The 20,133-nt window shown below is 25.2% G+C and overlaps 1 protein-coding gene across 1 annotated transcript; it reads right to left on the reverse strand.

The window, feature by feature from the left end:
• Positions 1 to 13,620: 13,620 nt before the first annotated feature.
• LOC134833075 (ubiquitin thioesterase trabid) lies at positions 13,621 to 20,027 on the reverse strand. The gene is made up of 8 exons (XM_063847256.1): positions 19,969 to 20,027; positions 19,115 to 19,395; positions 18,866 to 19,048; positions 16,262 to 17,665; positions 14,952 to 15,196; positions 14,667 to 14,890; positions 14,061 to 14,209; positions 13,621 to 13,996 (listed from the first exon to the last, which is right to left on the reverse strand). Exons 3-8 carry the CDS (start codon positions 19,006 to 19,008, stop codon positions 13,918 to 13,920), a joined length of 2,244 nt encoding a protein of 747 aa, XP_063703326.1. The 5' UTR covers positions 19,009 to 19,048; positions 19,115 to 19,395; positions 19,969 to 20,027; the 3' UTR covers positions 13,621 to 13,917.
• Between the last annotated feature and the right edge of the window lie 106 nt (positions 20,028 to 20,133).

Genomic DNA, 20,133 nt, shown 5'->3' on the forward strand with positions numbered 1-20,133 from the left:
AACAACCATGACACTTATCAACAAAGTACTCAATACAAAATTTTCACTCAAAACCCGTTAATTAAAATTAAATACTTTTGAAACAAAAATTTTTGCATATAAGCAAACCAAAAAAAAATTACAGCAGCGAACCAATAAATCCTAATATACCAAAGCGTAATTACGAACCGCACGCACAAAACATTTAAAACTGTGTCAAACGCCGTCATTAAACACATGTCAAAATGCCTTGCGTCGTCGCATGTAACCGCGTTCTGCCAAATCGCCAAGACACCAAATATATTGATCGACCAATTAATATTCACTTCGCACTTCTATTAAAAAATATACATAAAATTTGCTCCACGCAACAGTAATTTCCATTCATCGATTGTTGTTGCCACTCGATATCGCTCCGCAAACCGAAAAAAAACTTGAAATTGTCATGCGAGCATCCATCGAAGTCAATTTTTAAGCTACTACAACAAAAAAAATCGACGTAATGATATAATTATTGTGATAAATCAAACGACCTTGGTTCATATTTACTTTATGTGGCTCTCTTGTCTTGCTTCTCTCTCTCGTTTTGCGTTGCGTCGTCGTCGTCGTTGTCGCTACGAAATCACAAAAATTACATTGCAAACAGACTTCAACTTTCAATTTTAGTCCATTTAAAGACTATGAAAACACGACGAATGGATGTTGCGCTGCTGTTAATTATTACGTGTGGTAGCGTATTCGTCGCGATGTTGTCGTAAGGTCAAGCATACAAATTTTACCGTTATTTGATGTCGTTTCATTGAATGTTTTAGAACTTGTCATTTTTTCTATGTTAAAAAAATATTTTTTTAAAAATTTCAGAAAATTGGGACGAGTGATGTAACTGACATACATTTTTTAAGCACTTGCACTTTCGTATGTAAAATTGCTTGAAGCTGTGATTCTGGATACTTTTACTTCTTTTTTTCGCATAATCGTCGTAGAAAGGAAATAAGTGTTTCGTGACCTACTGAACGAGTAATAATTGACTTAATGGATCGAAGGGTAGTTCATGAAATGTTTTTTTTTCAAGCTGAACTAATTTTTATATTTTTTTTTTCAGAAAGTTTGGACCAAAAATTTTATTTAATGGAAGAATTTCGATCTAAAATTCTAAAACAAGATAAAAAGCAAAAATGATGATTTGAAATTTTTTTTCTGTTTTTGGTAAGAATTAACTTATAACAAACTAACTTATTAACTGATATTTTTCGCTTAAATTATTTTTTTTTTACAGAAGAAGTTTATTAGAAAGAAGTTTTTGATTTGGACTGTTTTTTCAAAGAAGCTTATTAAAAGATAAACTCAACTGATATCGTAAACTCACTTGACATTCTGATAAAAAGGAGAATTTAATTATTTGAAACTTATGATGGAAACCTGATATTAACAATTGTTTAAAATAATGCAAAAAGCAAGTAAGCTTTTATATCTCATATAATATTGAATTGTCCCATCACAATAAATATACCATAAAATATCGAAAACGGCCCATTCGATAAATTCCTTTGATGTTCTGTCAAAGACCAAACTAAGTGCGAACATCAACAGCCCCTATGACAAATGACGTCACTGCGATAATTACAAACTACTACTTCTCATATCTCTTACATCACTTTGAGTATCAAGCCTTCTGATCGAATAACAGATTAAGTTAGTTTGAGCTTACAGAAAATGAAGTTATTAAAAAAAAATAGTTTCCTTCAAAAGATTTAATCGTAAAAAATAGAACTTTCTCTGAAACATTAAGATTCGAACCCATATCGAAACTTTTATAAAATACATTTTGAGTAATAGAATTTACTTTTTCTTAAAAAATCATGGATAAGAAAAGTTTTTATTAAAGCAGATTAAAATTCATTTTGAAACTCAAATAGAATTGATTTTGACGAATTAGCAAAATTACGAATTCTAACGCCTCGTACCTCTCATTATCCATGAACTACCCTTTCATACTTCAAATTGACAGATATTTGTCTAAACACACTCCCTGTTCGGCGTGTGATTTCTTTCATTGAATGTGTGCCACAAAATATTGAAAAGAAAAAAAAGCTATGCAAACCCAGTCATAGTCAATAAAATTATGTAACTAACTAACAAATGTTTATGAAAAGCACAAGTGTAATATAGCAATAAAACTGCTCATTCGCTCGTTCATTTTATTTTGCATTTAAAACCGAGGCTTGTGCTTTAAAAAGATCGAATATTTTTATAACAATGCATCCGATGTGGTTTCTTTATTATTTCAATTGAAACGTTTAGTATGATGAGCAACGAGCGCATTTTCGCCTTCAAAGTTGTGATTTCATTGTTATTGTCATTTTCTATTAGGAGTTTAATTGCGTCGTTTTTACGGCGTTGTCTCGACCTTATTGATGTTTGCGATTTTTACATTTTTTATTTTATTTTGCGTTATTCGCTTTTTCGTTCATTCGTTCGGTTTATGATAAAAGTGAAATACATAACAATATAAAAAGCAGGTGAAAAAGTTTATTTTTTGTAAATCAAGGTCGTTCGTTGTTGTGAAGTAATTATCGATTGATTATGTAAAACCAAAAGGAGTTAAAATTTGATTATTACTTCCAGCAGCGCGATTTTCTCTCTTTGTTGAACAAATTGATAATTTCTCGGATAATGAAAGACTTTGAGATTTAAATGTTTCTTTTGACCTTCACGTGTTTAGATTGAACTTTCTTAATTAACACAAAAAAACAAAAGAATTTTTATAAATGATGCAAAAAGTAAAGCTCTCAAGGAATTCTTGAAATGCCTGAACTTTAGTACGAAGGGCGAAGTAATCATTTGTCATTTTTTTTTTAATTTTAATTAATAAAAGTCCTTTAAAAGGTTAAACAATCCTTGAATCGAAGAAAGTTTTAAAATTTCTTTTTCTTAAAAAAAAAATTGCCTTAATTATGTCAAGAAACTGGATTATATCATCATATCTTGCTTCCCTTTCTTACTCAGTCATGCATCCATCGAAATAAAAATAAACAAAAACTTAACCGAATAAACAACTTTTGTTAAATAACACAGAAAAAAAGCGTTAAAGAACCATTGACTCACTTGCAACAACATAATTTTTAATTTAATTTCCCATTGTATCGGTTAGCGCGCGTACATTCGCGAAACTTGCAACTTCCGTAAACATGGAACCTTATACATTGTTTTAACTGAATTGCTTTCCTTTATTTTGAAAACAAAAAACGAAATTACTTGCTTACCTACACAGAACGAAACTGAGGAAACGTCATTGTTTATTTATTTTTATATTTTTTTTTAACAAGAAAACTTCAATGATTTTTTTGTTCCACAGTGATTTTGGATTAAAATTCAAAAATTTCAAGCACTGTGGCAGCCATATTGTTCCCTTATACGAAAAAAAAATTATTTTTTCGCTCTTAAAGGAAATTCGTACTCAATATTCGCGTGCATTGAATTTCGAATTAGAAACTCATCCGAGACCAATTTCTGTCTTTTAATGAACAAAATCCGGTCATCACAGCAAAAAAACCTTCGAAGTAACGACTTTTTAACGATAATTGCCGTTGACCGTACTATTTTTTGGCAATTAACTTTAGCACAGTTGCTAACAGCAAATATGTAATTGCAAACCAATCACACAAAAAAGTGGTTGTTCTTGGACCAAAAATGTTCTAACTGCATGCGGTTATTGCGAAATATCGATTGAGAGCAATGAACTAGATAGCAAAGCACTGCAAGGTCGTATTGTTGCATATTTTTGCCACAAGTTATGTCGTGATTTGAGCCATCGTCACATCTCGCAAACTACATACTGAAGAATATCGCATAGAATTTGCAAGTCAACACTTTGTTGGAAATACGAAAAATTGTATGAGCTGAGCAACAAATTGACAGAGTTGTGTGTGAAACCAGTTAACCCTGAACCGAAAATTTTATATTTTTGCGATAAAGTTGTGTGTGAATGCACTTTAAAGTTGTCTAGGCGATACAAGAAAACCAGAATTTGATATTTAGCTTATGAATAGAATCTCGTTGCAAAATTCTCGTTTTGGCATAGATGAGGTTTTGTGAGAAAAGGGTTCAAGTTTTTTTTTTAATTTTTCATAATTCATCAGGTAAGTCGATTTTGGAAAAATTTTTGTAATTTTTTTTATATATTAAAAATTTTTTTTTTTTCGTTTCAGGAATCAAAAATTCTTCAAATTAATCCAAACCAAGCCAAAATTTTAATTTTTCAGGAATCAAAAATTCTTCAAATTAATCCAAACCAAGCAAAAATTTTAACTTTTCAGGAATCAAAAATTCTTCAAATTAATCCAAACCAAGCCAAAAATTTTAACTTTTCAGGAATCAGAAAAAAAAATTTCAATTAATCCAAACCAAGCAAAAATTTTAACTTTTCAGGAATCAAAAATTCTTCAAATTAATCCAAACCAAGCAAAAATTTTAACTTTTCAGGAATCAAAAATTCTTCAAATTAATCCAAACCAAGCAAAAATTTTAACTTTTCAGGAATCAAAAATTCTTCAAATTAATCCAAACCAAGCCAAAAATTTTAACTTTTCAGGAGTTTAAAAAATTCTTCTAATTAATCCAAACCAAGCCAAAATTTTTACTTTTCAGGAATCAAAAATTCTTCAAATTAATCCAAACCAAGCCAAAATTTTTTTTGAATCAAAAATTAATTGACCAAACCAAGTTTCGTTCCTTCAAAACAAGCAAATGTTTCCTTTAGAAACTAAATCTTCAATTTCGCAACTCAGCTTAAAAGATCAAAAAATCATATTTCTCGTAAAATATCACTCTGAATGCATCGTATTCAGATTTTAATGTGAATTTTATTCACTTCAAGTCTCTTTCGTTCGTAAATTTGAAACAAAAGAACAAACGCAAAGTAAAACAAGACACCCATGATTGTAAAGAACTCTTCCAGGTTCTCTTCGAGTTCATAATGACTTGAAGAAGAAGAATTCTTTGTTTATTTTTTTTTGTTCATCACGAATGCCCGGATTGACTTTGGTTCAAGTTTTTTGCTTAAAAATTGCTAACAACTTCCCCAACAAATGTTTCGAATTTCCAAAACTACTTAACGCCGCGCGTGTTTATTCAATAGAAACAACTGACCAACAATTATCTTCACTTGATGTTATTTATTGTTCTCCTCCTCTTTTCAAGCAGCAAATATTTCTTGTTCTCAATTCGTTTCAATTGTCGTCATTAATGCCTTTCTTTAAAAATTTTAATTAGTTTTTTGCCTCCTTCTACGTCATCAGTACTTCAAAGAGGGAAGAGAATGTTTAATTTTAGATTTTTTATGAGATTATGACATTCCGCACAGCACGAACGTCATGAATAGAAAAACTAAGCTTGGTAGAGGAATAAAAAAAAACTATCGCAAAAAATCTAACCAGTCATCATGGCGAACAAGCTGATGTTGTGTATTAATTAAATTGTTGATTGTAATGAATAAATCCGCGTATAAACGAATCTAATTGGTAGTCTAGGTTTGCAATTCGCGAAACTTTTTGCACCTTTTTGGGAGGGAAAAGAGCTCAAAAGGTTATTTTGTGACTCAACTGACTTCGCAATGTTTGCTCCAAAGTGATGTCAAGAACAGTGATGTTGCATTTTGTGTCATTTTGTTTAACAAACAACCAAAGTTCAAGCAAAAATACTTAAATATTTGCAATTATGACGCGTAATTTTTGCAAGAACCTTTTGAAAAAAAAATGACTCACGAATTTCAAATTTTCGAGTATTATTAAAAATAAACAAGAAATTCTGAATAAAAGAAGAAATCGAATATTTTGACTGTTTCTTGTCTGATTTGAATTAAACAGGTTTACTTTTTACGTGTTTTTCAAGTTATTTACGATATCAAAGCTTATGGCGTGAGTTTACTAATTTATTCGTACACGTGAAAGATATCGTTGTATAATTATTAGAGAGATCATCAAATCATCATTATTGCTATCTCGACAATCATCTCGGATATAAAAATTGGATCAAAATTGCAGATTTTGCCGTTGTTATTGTCGAGTTAATGGCCATGTGAAAGATCATTAATCGCATTTTTTGTCGGAAATGAGAGTTTTGGAATGAAGCGATAAGGGAAAATTGTGATCTCCGGTATACGGAAAAGGTCTATGGAGGTTATTAAAGTACAATTTTTTGCAAATTACGGAAGTTATTTTATTAAAAAGTTAATTTTTTGGAAAATTTTTGAATTATGGAATGATATCAGGCTTTTGGATTAATTTACAAAAAATGTCAAATTATTAATCTTTGATAAGTTTTTTATCTCTTTATTTTTTTTTTAATTTTATATTTTTAGGAAAACCTAAAATAATTAAATAAAAAAATTTAAAATTTTTTAATTTATTAAAATAATATTAATTTAGATTAAATTAATATAATTTATTAATTTATAAAAAAATTCTACTAAAAAAAATTTAAAATTTAATTAAATATTTAATTAATTAAACAATTAAAAAAATAATAATTAAAAATTAAATAAAATAAAAAATTTTTATTTTATTCAAAAAGTTTCAATTAATTTAAAAAAAAAATTAAATTAAAAATTTTTTTAAATAATTAAATTAAATAAAAAAAAAATATTAAATTTTTTATTATTATTTGATATATTAAATAATTAAAAAAATAATAATTAAAAATTAAATAACATGAAAAAAATATTTTTTTTCAATCAAATAAAATTTCAATTAATTTTAGCAAAATAAATTTTAAATTAAAATAAAATTTTATTAAAATTAATAAATTAATTAAAATTATTATTAAAAATTTAAAAAAATAAAAAAAAAATTTTAAAAACTAAAAAAAAATTAAATAAAAATAATAATAATTTTTTTCTTATTTTTTTTAAATTTATTTTTTATTTTATTTATTTATTTATTTTTTTGAAAGGTAAATAATTTACAATTAATTTTTAATCAAAAAAAAATTATTTTCAGGAAAAAAAAAATTATTTCAATTAATCCAAACCAAGCAAAATTTAATTTTTCAGGAAATAAAATTACTTCAATTAATTCAAACCAAGCAAAAACGCCAAAAAAAAATCATAATTTTATTAAAAATTATGAATAATGACTAAAACTACTTACAAAATTCCTTCACAGAATACAAAGAGAGGTCATTGAAATTATTTTTTTTTACCCTCACAAAGAAATTTCGTATTCAAATCATCTCTCAAGTTTTTTTTTTTAATTTTTTACCATTAATGAATCTGATAAATCATTAAATATTCGCAACCTTTATTTTTAAACACATGTTAGAACCCGTCATAAAAACGGGTTAATTAAGAAGTTATTGACTTCTTGGTTTTAATCTCTTACTTCTCTTACCACGTTCCAATGCCAAACGGGTCATTAGAATTTTTTCGGTCCTTTAAATATTTTAAAAATATTTTTTAAAAAAATAAATTAAAAAATCTGGACAGTAATAAATGAAAATCCAGACACCTCATCAATTGTCTTCATTTTTTTTTAATTGTCATGTTAAGTAGGATATTTATTTATTGCACATCAGGTACTTGACGAGCGACGCGTCATCCACAAATAAACATTACATGCGTGTTTTGCGTACTTTTTGGTGTGCAAGAGAGATCACACATTCGTAATAACTCACGAAAACGTATGAAATTTGTGTCAATGTCAAGTTCGTTAAACTTCAAAATCAGTGTCTGCGTACTTTTTGTTCAATGCGTGAGTCTTCTTGAAAAAAAAAAGTTTTTTTTTTAAATTTATTGTTTCGTTCAAGTTTTAATATTTTAAATATTTTCAACTTATATCACTCTTTACTATTTAAAAAAAAAACTTGAATTGAATATACGACTTTACGCAATGCACACAGATTCTGCAATAAAATAATAAAAATAATAATTTTTTACTATACGATGAATGGAATGGAATTCGCTGCTTAGAGCTTAATATAACAACAAATAAACATATTTCATAATTTTACGCTTGATTCATTTTTCGCGAGTGCGATGTCGAGCAAAAATATTTTTTTTTTTGCAATTTTATCGGGAAAAAAATATTTCTTGAAAAAAATCACATGATTTTTTTTGTTGTATTAAAAGTGTTGATTAAATGATTGCATTGGAATAATAAATAAATCAAATCGTAACCTCGTGTAGAAAAAAATGTAAACAAATCGTAGCGAAAAGTCAACATTGTTAATAAAATTTATTCATTCCTCGGTATCGGAAATCATCGGTATGTAAATGTTCTTGAGAAAAGGTGTTATTAAAAGTGAGTTAAGGCGCTGAATTGCCAAGTGATTGATGAGTTGGAGCAGATATTGAAAGAGATAGAGATATTATCGCCTTGAGATAATGATTTTGTGGCACGGAGCCAGCAACAAGGTTTCGAGAATTATCAGAAGAAATTAGTTCCTGTTTTAAAGGAAATTTTAATGAATTTCTTTGAGAAATTATTTAAAAAAAAAAATAAATTAAAATTTACATTTTTTTTTTTTTGTTTTTGGACTCAAATATTTTAATATAAAAATTTTAATTTTTAACTTTTCAATTTAATTTTTTCAAAAAAATTATTAAAAAAATTAATTAAATTATTTGAATTAAAAAAAGTATTTTAACATTGTTCTTTATTTAAAAAAAAAATAAAGTTTCTTATTTTTTTTAGTATTGAAATTATTTAATAAACGTTATTAAAACTATAAAAAAATAAAATTATTAAAATTAATTTAAAAACCATTAAATTTTCATTAAAATTTTAAAAAATTTTTAAGAAAGAAAAAATCATCAAATATTCATAAAAATTCACTTTTGAGTATATTTTAAATTTTTTTATTTGTATTTTTTAATACTTTTGAACTTCAGTAAATTTATTTTTTTTAAATTTATATTGAATTTAAGTATTAAATGAATTTAATTAAAAGAATATTATATTAAATTTATATTATTTATTTTTTTAATTAATTAAAATATTTGAATAATTAAAATAAATATTTTTTTAAAATATTAATTATTATTGAATTATTTTAAAATTTTTTTTCAATTCTGTTGACTTAATATTTTTTTATTAATTTTTTTTTCTTTAAAAATGAATTTTTAAAAATATTAAAATATTTAAAATAAATTTTATCAAATATTAAAAAATTTATTTTTTAAATATTAAATATTAAAAAATTTATTTTTTAGACACAAAAAGATTAAATTAAATTAAATTATTTTTGCCAAATTTTTTTAATTTTACTTTTATATTTTCAGCAAAATTCTATTAATTTTTTTTAAATTAAATTATAATAAAAAAATATTTTTTCTTTTAAATTAATTCACTTATATTTTCAAAAATTATCACAATTATCATCGGTACTTTTCCATTACAACCGCAAGAATTTTTGTCTTGAACTTCAAGTTCACAATATTTTTTTATTTACTTTTTTTTTATTTTTAGAAATCTCATGCGAGAGAAACCAGATTCGCCAATACTACTTTGTGACGAAAATCGCATTAAAATATCCTGTTCTTGTGCATTGCTCTTTTTTTACTCATACTTAAAAATAAAAATAAAATATCTCGCGTCTTTCTCAAATGATACACAAGGTTATCACGTTTCGAAAAAACAAACACTTCACTCACTTGAATTGCTTTTTGTACGAAAATCCATACTCGACAAGCAAAAAAAAAATGTTTAGTAATTTTTTTGTGTTTGAACTCCTCTAACAAGAGTAAAAAGTTGATTGACTTACGTACTTTGTCCGCACTTTGTTAACACGATTTACGTTGGTTTGCTTCTTTTATTTATAATTTTTTTTTGTGTTTAATCCAATATTTTTATTATTACGTTCTTAAAGAATTTTTATTATCCATTCACTTTTTTATATAATTTTTTTTTACAGTTGAATAATTTTTTTTTATATTTATTTATTAATAATTCGATTTTTTTTTTGTTTTTTAGAATGTTTCCGGGATTCTTTAATTTAATTTATTTTTTTAACAATTTTTTCACAGTCCATAATATTTAATTTAAAGCAAAAAAATTAAATCTTGGATAATTTAAATTTTTTTCACAAAAAAAAAAGTTAATTTTTTATCGAACGCAGTCAATGATGCAGTTTTATGATGTACAAAAAAAATATTTAAGCCAAAACACAGCAGCAGCAGCAACAACTGACTATTTATTTACCAGATTGTTTCATAATACACATTATGCAATTATTTTAAATTTTTTTTTTGTCTTGTATCTTGTGGCGATGTGAGTTTTTTTTCTTTTTTTTTTCGTGTTTAATGTGGCACAATCAAAGTCAAAGGCTATGCACCCAAAAAATTATTTTTTTTTAATTTTAATTAAATTATTTTTTAAGAATTTTTTTTTATTAAAAAAATATTTATAGGTAAAAAATTATGAGGAAATAATTAATTATTTAATATTTTGTGGATTAAATAATATTTAAAAAAAAAATATTAAAGAAGCGAAAATAATGTCTGAACTGAACCGAACCAGATCTAAAGTAGGACTAAATTGTTTAAAGCGAAAAAAGTCACCACTAAGGTAAAACAACCACCTGTTTAATCGTATGTCGCTACAGAGTGTTCGTAAATGTACGAAATGAGTGCAGCTTGAGCGGAATTGTACAAGTTTGCGATACAAGTTTTTAATGTAAAGACCCAGTTAAGTCGATTTTTTGACCAATATTTTGTGCTTTGTTTGGTCAACGAAGAGTGCGAATGAGTGTCGCGAGTGGATTTTGTGTTGTGAAAGCGCGATGATGTCTCGGTGAAGTTTTCGTTAATTTTTTAAAAGTATTTTTAAAGTATTTAAAAGTATTAAAAAAAATAATATTTTATTTATTAATTAATTTTTATTTTTTTTAAATTAAAAATTTTAATTAATTAATTTAATTAAAAATTTAATAAATTTATTTAATTTTTAATTATTAAAAAAAAAATTATTTGAAAATTTTCTAAATTTTTTTTAAATTCAAAGAAATTTTATAAAAAAAAATTCTTATAAGAAAAATATCTTAATATTTTAAAAATAAATAAATTAAAAAAAATAATTTGCAAAATTAAAAGATATTTTAAATTTTTAATTAAAAAGTAATTTATAAATAATTTAATTAGTTAATTAAAAAATTTAATATAAAAAATAAAAATTATTAAATAAGAAATTTTATTTTATTAAAAAAATTAAATTTTTTTTTTAAATTTATTGAAATAAAATAAAAAAATTAAAATTATAAAAATAAATTATTTTAAATTTTTAATTAATTAAAAATTTTTAAAATTAAAAATTTAAAAAATAAAAAAAAAAAATAAAAAAAAATAATTAATTAATTTATAAAAAAAATAATTTTTTTATTAAAAAAAATATTTTTAAAAAATTTTAAATTTAAAAAAATAAAAAAAAAATAATATTTTACTTTTGATTAATAAAAAAATAAAAATTTATAAAAAAATATTTTAATCGTAAAAAATATTTAACTCATCTACTTTAAATAAATTCTTTACAATCACAAACTATTAAAAAAAAATATTTTTTCGCACATTTCTTACACATTTTTGTTTGTACAGCAACATTTTTTCCCACATCCGTTAAACTTCGTACTTCATTCAAAATTTAACACTTTAAGACGTCACAACTACAAATTCACGCCGCTCGTACTGTACTGTTAATATTAATAAAAACTATTATATAACTTTTATTAATTTTTTGGAGCAACCATTTACACGCCGCTTTTTTTTGTGAATATATGACGAGATTTTTTTGTCATTATTAATAAAAAAAAGAACACACACAAAAAAACTGAGTGACTTGAAGCACTCATTTTGTGAATTTTTAAAAGAAGGAATGAGACAAAAATACGAGCTTTTACCGAAAAATCAGGTAAAAATTCGTTTTGCTATCGGACTTGATTTAATGAGTAAGTACAAGTGTTTGTTTCGGACTTAATGAGATATAATTTGCTTGCACATTTGTAGTTGTATAACGTTAAACGGATAATAAATCACAATTAAAAAAAAATAATGTTAAACATTGGGCGTGCAATTTTTGATTCGATGCAAAAAAAAGGTAAGTGTTGAATGGAGACGCCTGATTTTTTTTGACAATTTAATCTACAAATTAAATTTATAATATTTTTTTTAATAAGTTTAAAAAAACTAAATTAAAATAAAAAATTAAATTAAAAAAAATTTAAATTTTTTAAATTTTATATTAAATATTTCTTTTAATTTTTTTTTTTTAATTTTAAAAAAAAAAATTATTAATATTTTTTAAAAATTAAATTAATTTTTTTCAACTATTTAAAAAAAAATATTAATTTTTTTTTAATTAATTTTTAATTAAAAATTTTATTAATTAAAAAAGTTATATTACTTTTAATTAAATTTAATTTTAAAAAAATTAATAAAAAAAATAAAAAGAAATATTTAATATAAAATTTAAAAAATTATTTTTTTTTAATTTAATTTTTTCAACTAAAAATAAATAAATTAATTTCTGATTATTGATATTTAATTTAAATTATTTAATTAAAATTAATTCAATTTTTAATCATAATAATTAATTAATTTAAATAAAAATTTCTGATTAATTTTAATAAATTAATTTTTTTTAAAATATTAAAAATTTTTAATATTAAAAATTTTTTAATTAAAAATTAAATATAAAAATATTTTTTTAAATATATTATAAAAATTACTTACCAAATAAATCATTAAAAAAATTAAATATTTTTAATATTAATTTTATTAAAAATTTTATTTATTAATAATTAAAATATTTTTTAATATAATTAATTATTAAATATTAATAAAAATTTTAATAAAAAAAAATATTTTTTCTTCAAAAATCAAAATAAAACAATTTTTTTATAATTCTTTTGTTTTTATTTTTGCTTTTTCTTCAATAGATGAATTTTATGTTATGTATTTTAATTTCTATTTTTTATATTAATTTATAATTTATTATAATCTGATGCTTCAATAGATCTCAATTTATTTTTTGATATTTTTTATTTTTAATAAATCTTTTTTTTAAATCGTTAGGTTTTTGAATACTATTTTCTATTTTTTTTTTAATTTTTACGTGAATTAACAGCCCAAGAACATTCAATATTTATTTTTTTTTAAATTTTAATATTATTTATTTATTTTATAGTACGTTTAAAAATAAAATATTTATTCCTTAATACAAATAAAAACCATTTTTAATTTATTTTTTTATATATTTAATTTTTTTATTAATTTTTAAAACTGTGCTAGCTACAAAAAAAAAATATTTCCGTTTTTTTGCGATATTTGCTCGATATTTAAAGCAGCTAACTGGATGATGATGTTGGGGGCTCATTATTTGTAAAAGCTTATTTCGTGATAAATCGATTTTAGAGCATTTTGTAGTTAATTAATAATAATATTAATATAATATAATTAATTATGTAATAAAGTAATAATATATTTTTTATAGGAATAATAACAATTTTTAGCTTTTTTTTAAATAATATTTAGTACGTAAATCACAAATCAAAAATAATAAAATATATTTTGAACAATTTTTTTTTGTATTTTGAAAAATTCAAACTTTTTTTTTTAATTAATTGTAAATATTTAATAGTAAGAAAGTGTAAGGCAAGCTAGATACTTAATCAAAAGTTTCGATGTGTGATAATTGTGTGTTGTTGTTGTTGTGATGAGCTCAACAAATTATTTTTTTTAAATTCATAGCAAAACCAGATTTTTTTCACTTTTTTATTATATTTTGAATATTTGAAATTTTTTGAGGCTTAAAATTTAATTTCATTTTTTTTTAAATTTAATATTTGATTTTTTTCACTTGAATAAAATAATTCGACTTTTCTACGTTTTTTTGTTAGCATAAATCTTCTCTATTTTTTGTGAATTAATTCTAAAGGGTTTTCTATGAATTTTGCTTATTCCTCATCACTATCACCATCCGACGAATATCCGCGAAGTTTTTCGATGCGATTGAAGGGGCCTTGATAAACTTGCCTAAAAATGTGAAATTTAAAGTTAAAATTTTGATTTTTGAGGAAAAATTAGAAAAAAAACTTACGCTAAACGACGATAATGGTTGAGCCATTCCTCGAGCATCTGTGCCAGCAACAAAGGACGTTTGTGTAATTTTTGTTGAGCGACTAACAAGTGACCGTCGGTGAAACAAACGTCGAGCCATTCGCGCATTATTGCCTCTTCTCGTCCCATCTGCGAAAAAAAATGATGAAAATTTTAATTTTTATAAAAAATTTTTAAGGTTTTTTTTTAAAAAAAATAATTTTTTTTGCCAAAAAAAAAAATTAAATTTTTGAACAATTTTTTTTAAAAAATTTTATATTAAATTATTTTTAAAAAAATTTTAAAAAATTTTATAATTCAACAAAAAATTTAAAAAAAAAAAATTATTTGAAAATAAAAAAATTAATAATTTTTAATTAAAAAAAAAATGAAAATTTTTTTTATTTAAAAAAAATTTTAAAAATTTTTTAAAAAATTTTAAAACTTAGCAAAAAAATTTTTTATTAAATTTTTTTTCATAAATTTTTTAAAAAATTAAATTTTGACAAAATTTTTTTTTTTTCTTTTTAAAAAAAAAAATTTGGAATAAAAATCAATTTTAATTTTTTCAGGGTAAACTTTCAATTTCATAAAAAAATAAACTTACCTCAGCTTGTGTTAAAAAGTGAATGGGCAGCAACTTCATCTCGCAATCCATCAACGGCAGAAATGTGACGCCATCTTGATCGCTGTTGACGCAACGCGCCGAATCAATTCGATTGGGATATGGTTCCATTGGTACGAGAGCACTAAAATGTCCGCGCGTGTATCCTAACGTGATGGGCGAACGTATGCAAAAACTTTGATCCCATAATAAAGGTAAATATAATCCTAAAAAAAAAATAAAAAAAATTATTAAAAAGTTCGAAAAAAGGAAAAAAAAATAATTTACCTTCAAATCTAGCATATCCTAAATCCTCTCCGCGAAAACTTTTTACATATTTAACACCGTAAACAATTATAGGTCGCCGCAAGATGTGAGCTAACGTAAATATATGGAGTTGTTCGAGCGATGAACCCGGTTGACTAGCCAATGATAACAAGGTACTCCAATCCTCTTCCCATTGGGTTTCTTCTAAGGTAAAATGTAGCAACGCCGCTTGAATCATTTCGTATTCCTTCCAACGTGGATAGAACCTAAAATGGGAAATTTTTCGTTAGTTTGAATAATTTTTTTTTTTTAACAAAAGAGAATTTTCAATTGAATATTGAAGAATTTGAATTTTTTTTAATTTTTATTTATTTTTTTTTTATTTTATTTTTTTTAATTAATTTTTTTTTTTTTTAAATTTAAATTTTTTTAAAAAAAATTTTTTTTTTTTAATATTTTATTTATTTTTTTAAAATTGACAACTTGACAATAAATTACGAAAATTTTTCTTTGAATTTTTTTGATGATTCTGAAGATTGAAAATTAAAAAAATATTTAAAAAAAACCTAATAAAAATACAATTGAATAAAATTTGAAAATTTGGCATAAAAGAGAGACAAAAATTTTTTTTTATTTTTTTTTAATTTTGTTTAATTTTTTATTTTTTTCAAATAAAAATTTTTAACGTAAACTATTTTTACTGAACAAAAATTTTTAAAATGAAAATTTCTTGTTAATTTTTTGAAAGTAATTTTTAATTATTTGACCTTTAAAAAAAATTTTTTATGAAAATTCTTGAAAATTTGTAAAAAAAAAAAATAATAATAAATTTCGATTAAAATTAAAAAATAATTTTTGCTAAAATTTAAAAAAAAAAATTGTAACAAAAATAATCTTTTAATAAAAATTTTCTTTAAAAAATATTTTTTGAATTAATCTTAATTTTTTCAGGTTGAACGCTAATTTTTATTTTGAAGGCTTGAAATTGATCAAAAAATTACGGTTTTTTTTTTTTAATTTTTTTGATGATTCTTAAGCTCAAAATTGAAAAACATAAAAATTTGACATGAAAAGGAGGCAAAATTATTTTTTTTAAATTAAAGTTAAAAACTTTGAATCGACTTGAACGTAAAATTATTTTTGCTGAACAAAAAATTTTTAAATTAATTTTTTTTGTTAATTTTTTGAAAATAATTTCAACTTCTTTAACCATCAAAAATAATTTTTTATAAAAATTAAAATTTTTAAAATTAAATTTTTTAATAATTCGACGAAAAATTCTCTTTTTAGATCAAAACTCATCATAAAAAAAATTTAAAAAATTCACTTACATGTGCCCGCATTGATGAAGCGTATCCGAAAGTGCTCGTCTGAGGACATTATCACGATCAAAGACGCCATACGTGGCTTGCATCGCACTATCCAAGAGACAATCTCCCGCACTGCGATTCCACAAAACCCACAAACGAGACCCAAACCGTGTCGTTATCTCCAAAGACCAATTCAGCGCAGGCGGGGGACTTTCAAGCTGTTGTTGCGCATCACGATCGAGTAATTCGTCATAAAGTTGCTCCTGTATCGAGTTCGGCAGCTCTTCAATTTCCGCCGGCAACGCAAACGTGACAAATTCATTGACGTAGTAACAGTTGAAGGGCGCCTTTTTGATGCGCAGCGACGACGCAAAGTGTCTTCGGATGTCGGAGGCAATATCGGGCGCAATATACGACGGCACTCGCTTCACATACGACTGATTTGGTCCATTTGAGATGCGCGCCAGAAGACTCGGGAGCATTTCGTCGCGATGAAATCGAATTGCCAGATGGATGAGTGTGTGCCCGACATCGAAGGCGGAATTTCGATTGAGAAAGGAACATTCGTTGGCAGTTAGAGCACGTGCTGGATTGCCGCCGCACGCCAAATATTCCTCAACCACGTTGCGATTGTTCTCGACAACGCCGATGCACGCGCTGAGCCATTGCCTGTCGGTTTGTCGACGAATTTGTCGGATTCGGCGTTCAACTTGCTGATGCACATCGTGATTTGCGGCATTTTCGTTGCAATTTCGCGTGCCGCGCTTTTGAACGCCCGTCGCCTGATTTGAGGTTATGAAATTTCCCGCGCAATTTTCGTCGTAGATGATCTCGCGATCCGGCGAAAGTGTATGCGATCGTGCCATTGCAGCTCCCTCGGTATCAGAGCCGCCGCCTGCCGATGTTATTGCACGACATGCAGCTCCCTGCGGCGTTCCGCTCACTTCGCGCTGATGATTGCACATCGAGCAACGCAAACTCTTCGGCCAATTCTCATAAGTACACATCGGGCATAGCCACTTGTTAAAGTTGTAATTTGACGAGGAGGAACGTGAAAGTGTTTGTTGCTGCTGGTTATTTTCCGACACGGGACTCATTTTGGCGCCGCCAACACATTGCCCGAAGCCGGGACTGCTTGCGCGCGAATTGTCATCCGTCGCATCGAGATCCCGGATTTTGAGAGATTTCAGCTGATCGTTTACGGTAATGTTGTCTTTTTCTTGCTCGGCAGTCTTCTTTGTTCCGCATTGCATGCATCGCGAGGCACGCACCCAATTTAGGTATGTGCACGTGGTGCAAGACCATTTGTTCGCGTCGGCATCTGTTTGCTGTTGGAAAAATGGACCGCATGCCGTCGTTGATGACGAATCGACCAATGAGGGCGGCGAACTTTGTTGATTGGGACGATTTGATGAGGGACTTAATCTGAAAATATTGAAAAAAATGTTAAAAAAATTCTTAAAAAATTAAAAAATAGTTACATTTTTTTGAATTTTTATAAAAAATAATTTTTTAGATCTCGAAACGAAATTTTTAGATCTCGAATTATTTTTAAAATTTTCGAAATTTATTTTTAAAAAAAAATCAAAATTTACTTTTAGAACTCGAATTATATTTTTTTTTATTCCGAAATGAAATTTTATATCTTTAAATGAATAACTTGTTCATTAAATAAAAATTCAGATCTCGAATCGAAATTTTTCGTTCTCGAAATAAAATTTTTAGTTTTTAAAATGAATTTTAAGCTCTTGAAATAAATTTTTTTAGTTGCTCAAATGAACATTTAAGTATTGAAATGATTGTTTAATTTCTCAAAATCCACAATTTATTCGAAAAAATAAATATTTCGATCTCGATATGAAATTTTTAGATCTCGAATTAATTTTTAAATTATCGAAATTTATTTAAAATTGACTTTTGAGTTCTCAAATTGAAAATTTTTGACTTCAAAATAACATTTTTACATTTCAAAATGAATTATTTAGACGTTAAATAAAAATTCAGATCTCGAATCGAAATTTTTCGTTCTCGAAATAAAATTTTTAGTTTTTAAATGAATTTTTAAGCCCTTAAAATTAATTTTTAAGTTGTTTAAATAAAAATTTAAATATTGAATTATTTTTAAAATCTCAAAATAAACAATTTATTCGATAAAATAAAAATTTCGATCTCGAAATGAACTTTAAAGTTGCTAAAATTAACTTTTTTTAATTAAAAATTTTTATGAAAATATTTTTTTTATCTCGAAATGAAAATTTCAGTTTTTGAAGTTGACTTAAAGAACTCGAAATTTAATTTTTTAACAAAAAAATTAACTTTTTTTTTCATTAAAATAAAAAAAATCGATCTCGATATGAAATTTTTCGTTCTCGAAGTGTAATTCCAAACTCTCTTAATGAACATTTAGATCTAAGTAACGATCTCTTTGTTCCTCGAAATGAATTTTTAAGACTCGAAATTAACATTTAATACATCAAAATGAAAAATTTTATCATTATATTAAAAATTACGATCTCGAAATGAACTATTAACACGTAAACTGAACTTTAAAATATTTCAATCGACTTAAAATCCACAAAAAATTCAAATTTTCTTTTAAAAATATAAAAAAATGAAAATTCTTACCTAAAAATGTCTTCATTTAGTAAATTCTTCTTATTTTGACACATACAACACTTTAAATTTTTCGCGCAATTTTCATAAGTACACAATTCGCACTTCCATTTCTTCTCCTCCGTGGCACAATTGACGCCTGAATCGTCTCCCATGGCGATTTCCAAACTTTTTCTGCCTTTACCAAAGAGAGAGCTAAAAAAAATTAAAAAAAATTATAAAAAAATCTTAAAAAGTTCAAAGTTCAAATTATTTTTTTACCTTTCAAAAAATGAATTTGCGGATCTCCAATCAACTGCTAATTAATTTAAATTCATTTTCTACTTTTCTTTTTTTTTTTCTTTCGCTCAAGGTGATAAACAAAATCAAATAATTGCACCTCTTCTCGTGTGTTGGAATTACAAACGGATGATGATTGAAGGTGAATCAAGTTTTTTTTGACGTTCGTTGTTGCTGTTTGATGACGATCTGATAATGATCTCCAACTCTGCTCTGCTCCGAGAAAAAATTTCCAAGTAGTCGAAAATTATCTCCTACCGATCCTAAAAAGTGCAAAAAAAAATTTTTTTTTAGAAAAAGTTCAAAAATGGGATAAATTCGTGTCTAATTCGTCGCTTTTTGGCAAATAAACAAAAATATTGCGCTGACCATGACTCGTTTTTTTTTTCGTCGTAGTCATCTTCAAATTTTTTTTTACTATTTTTAATTCACTTCAATCGCTACAAGCAAGTAGTAGCCATTTAGCTGCTTGTCTGTTCGAGTAACAAACAAAAATATACACAAAATAAATAACAAACGATGCTCGAAAAAGTCTATTCAAGGTATTTATGTGTACGAGAAATAAATATTCGCTCAAAAAAAAAACATCACACTACAAAAAGATATGAAAGTTTCTTGTATTTATGCAAGAGCGTGTGTTATATGGGGCTCCGTAGACACCCAAGGAGGTACGAGACCCTTTTATTTTTTGCTCGTAATTGAAAGTTTTTCGGAAGAAGTCACTTTACACACCGTTGCCATGCGTATTTTCGCGCAAATTTCACGGATTTCGCGTGACGAGCCCCAAAAATTGCACGGAAAACGAGAATTTGGAAAAAGAAACTTGTGATAATTACCAAAATATTCAATTTTTAGTTACACCATCGTTTGATGTCTCTTCAAAATCAAAACCTTGTACACTGAGGCATGCGAAAAATGTTCGACTTGGGGGAAAAAGTTTCAGTGAGAAACATATGAGATGTAAGGGGAGGGATATTTGATATACAGAAGGGCACAGTGTG

This window comes from Culicoides brevitarsis, chromosome 3 (assembly GCF_036172545.1).
Source record: "Culicoides brevitarsis isolate CSIRO-B50_1 chromosome 3, AGI_CSIRO_Cbre_v1, whole genome shotgun sequence".
In the NCBI taxonomy this organism is placed as follows: domain Eukaryota; kingdom Metazoa; phylum Arthropoda; class Insecta; order Diptera; family Ceratopogonidae; genus Culicoides; species Culicoides brevitarsis.

What these genes read in the sequence shown, in the direction of transcription:
- LOC134833075 (XM_063847256.1), bottom strand. Translation starts at nt 19,008, where the DNA reads ATGGGAGACGATTCAGGCGTCAATTGTGCCACGGAGGAGAAGAAATGG. An exon ending in CTTCATCAATGCGGGCACAT is followed by an intron (nt 15,197 to 16,261) that starts GTAAGTGAATTT and finishes TTCCCATTTTAG; the next exon opens with GTTCTATCCACGTTGGAAGG. An exon ending in AGGATATGCTAGATTTGAAG is followed by an intron (nt 14,891 to 14,951) that starts GTAAATTATTTT and finishes TTTTTTTTTTAG; the next exon opens with GATTATATTTACCTTTATTA.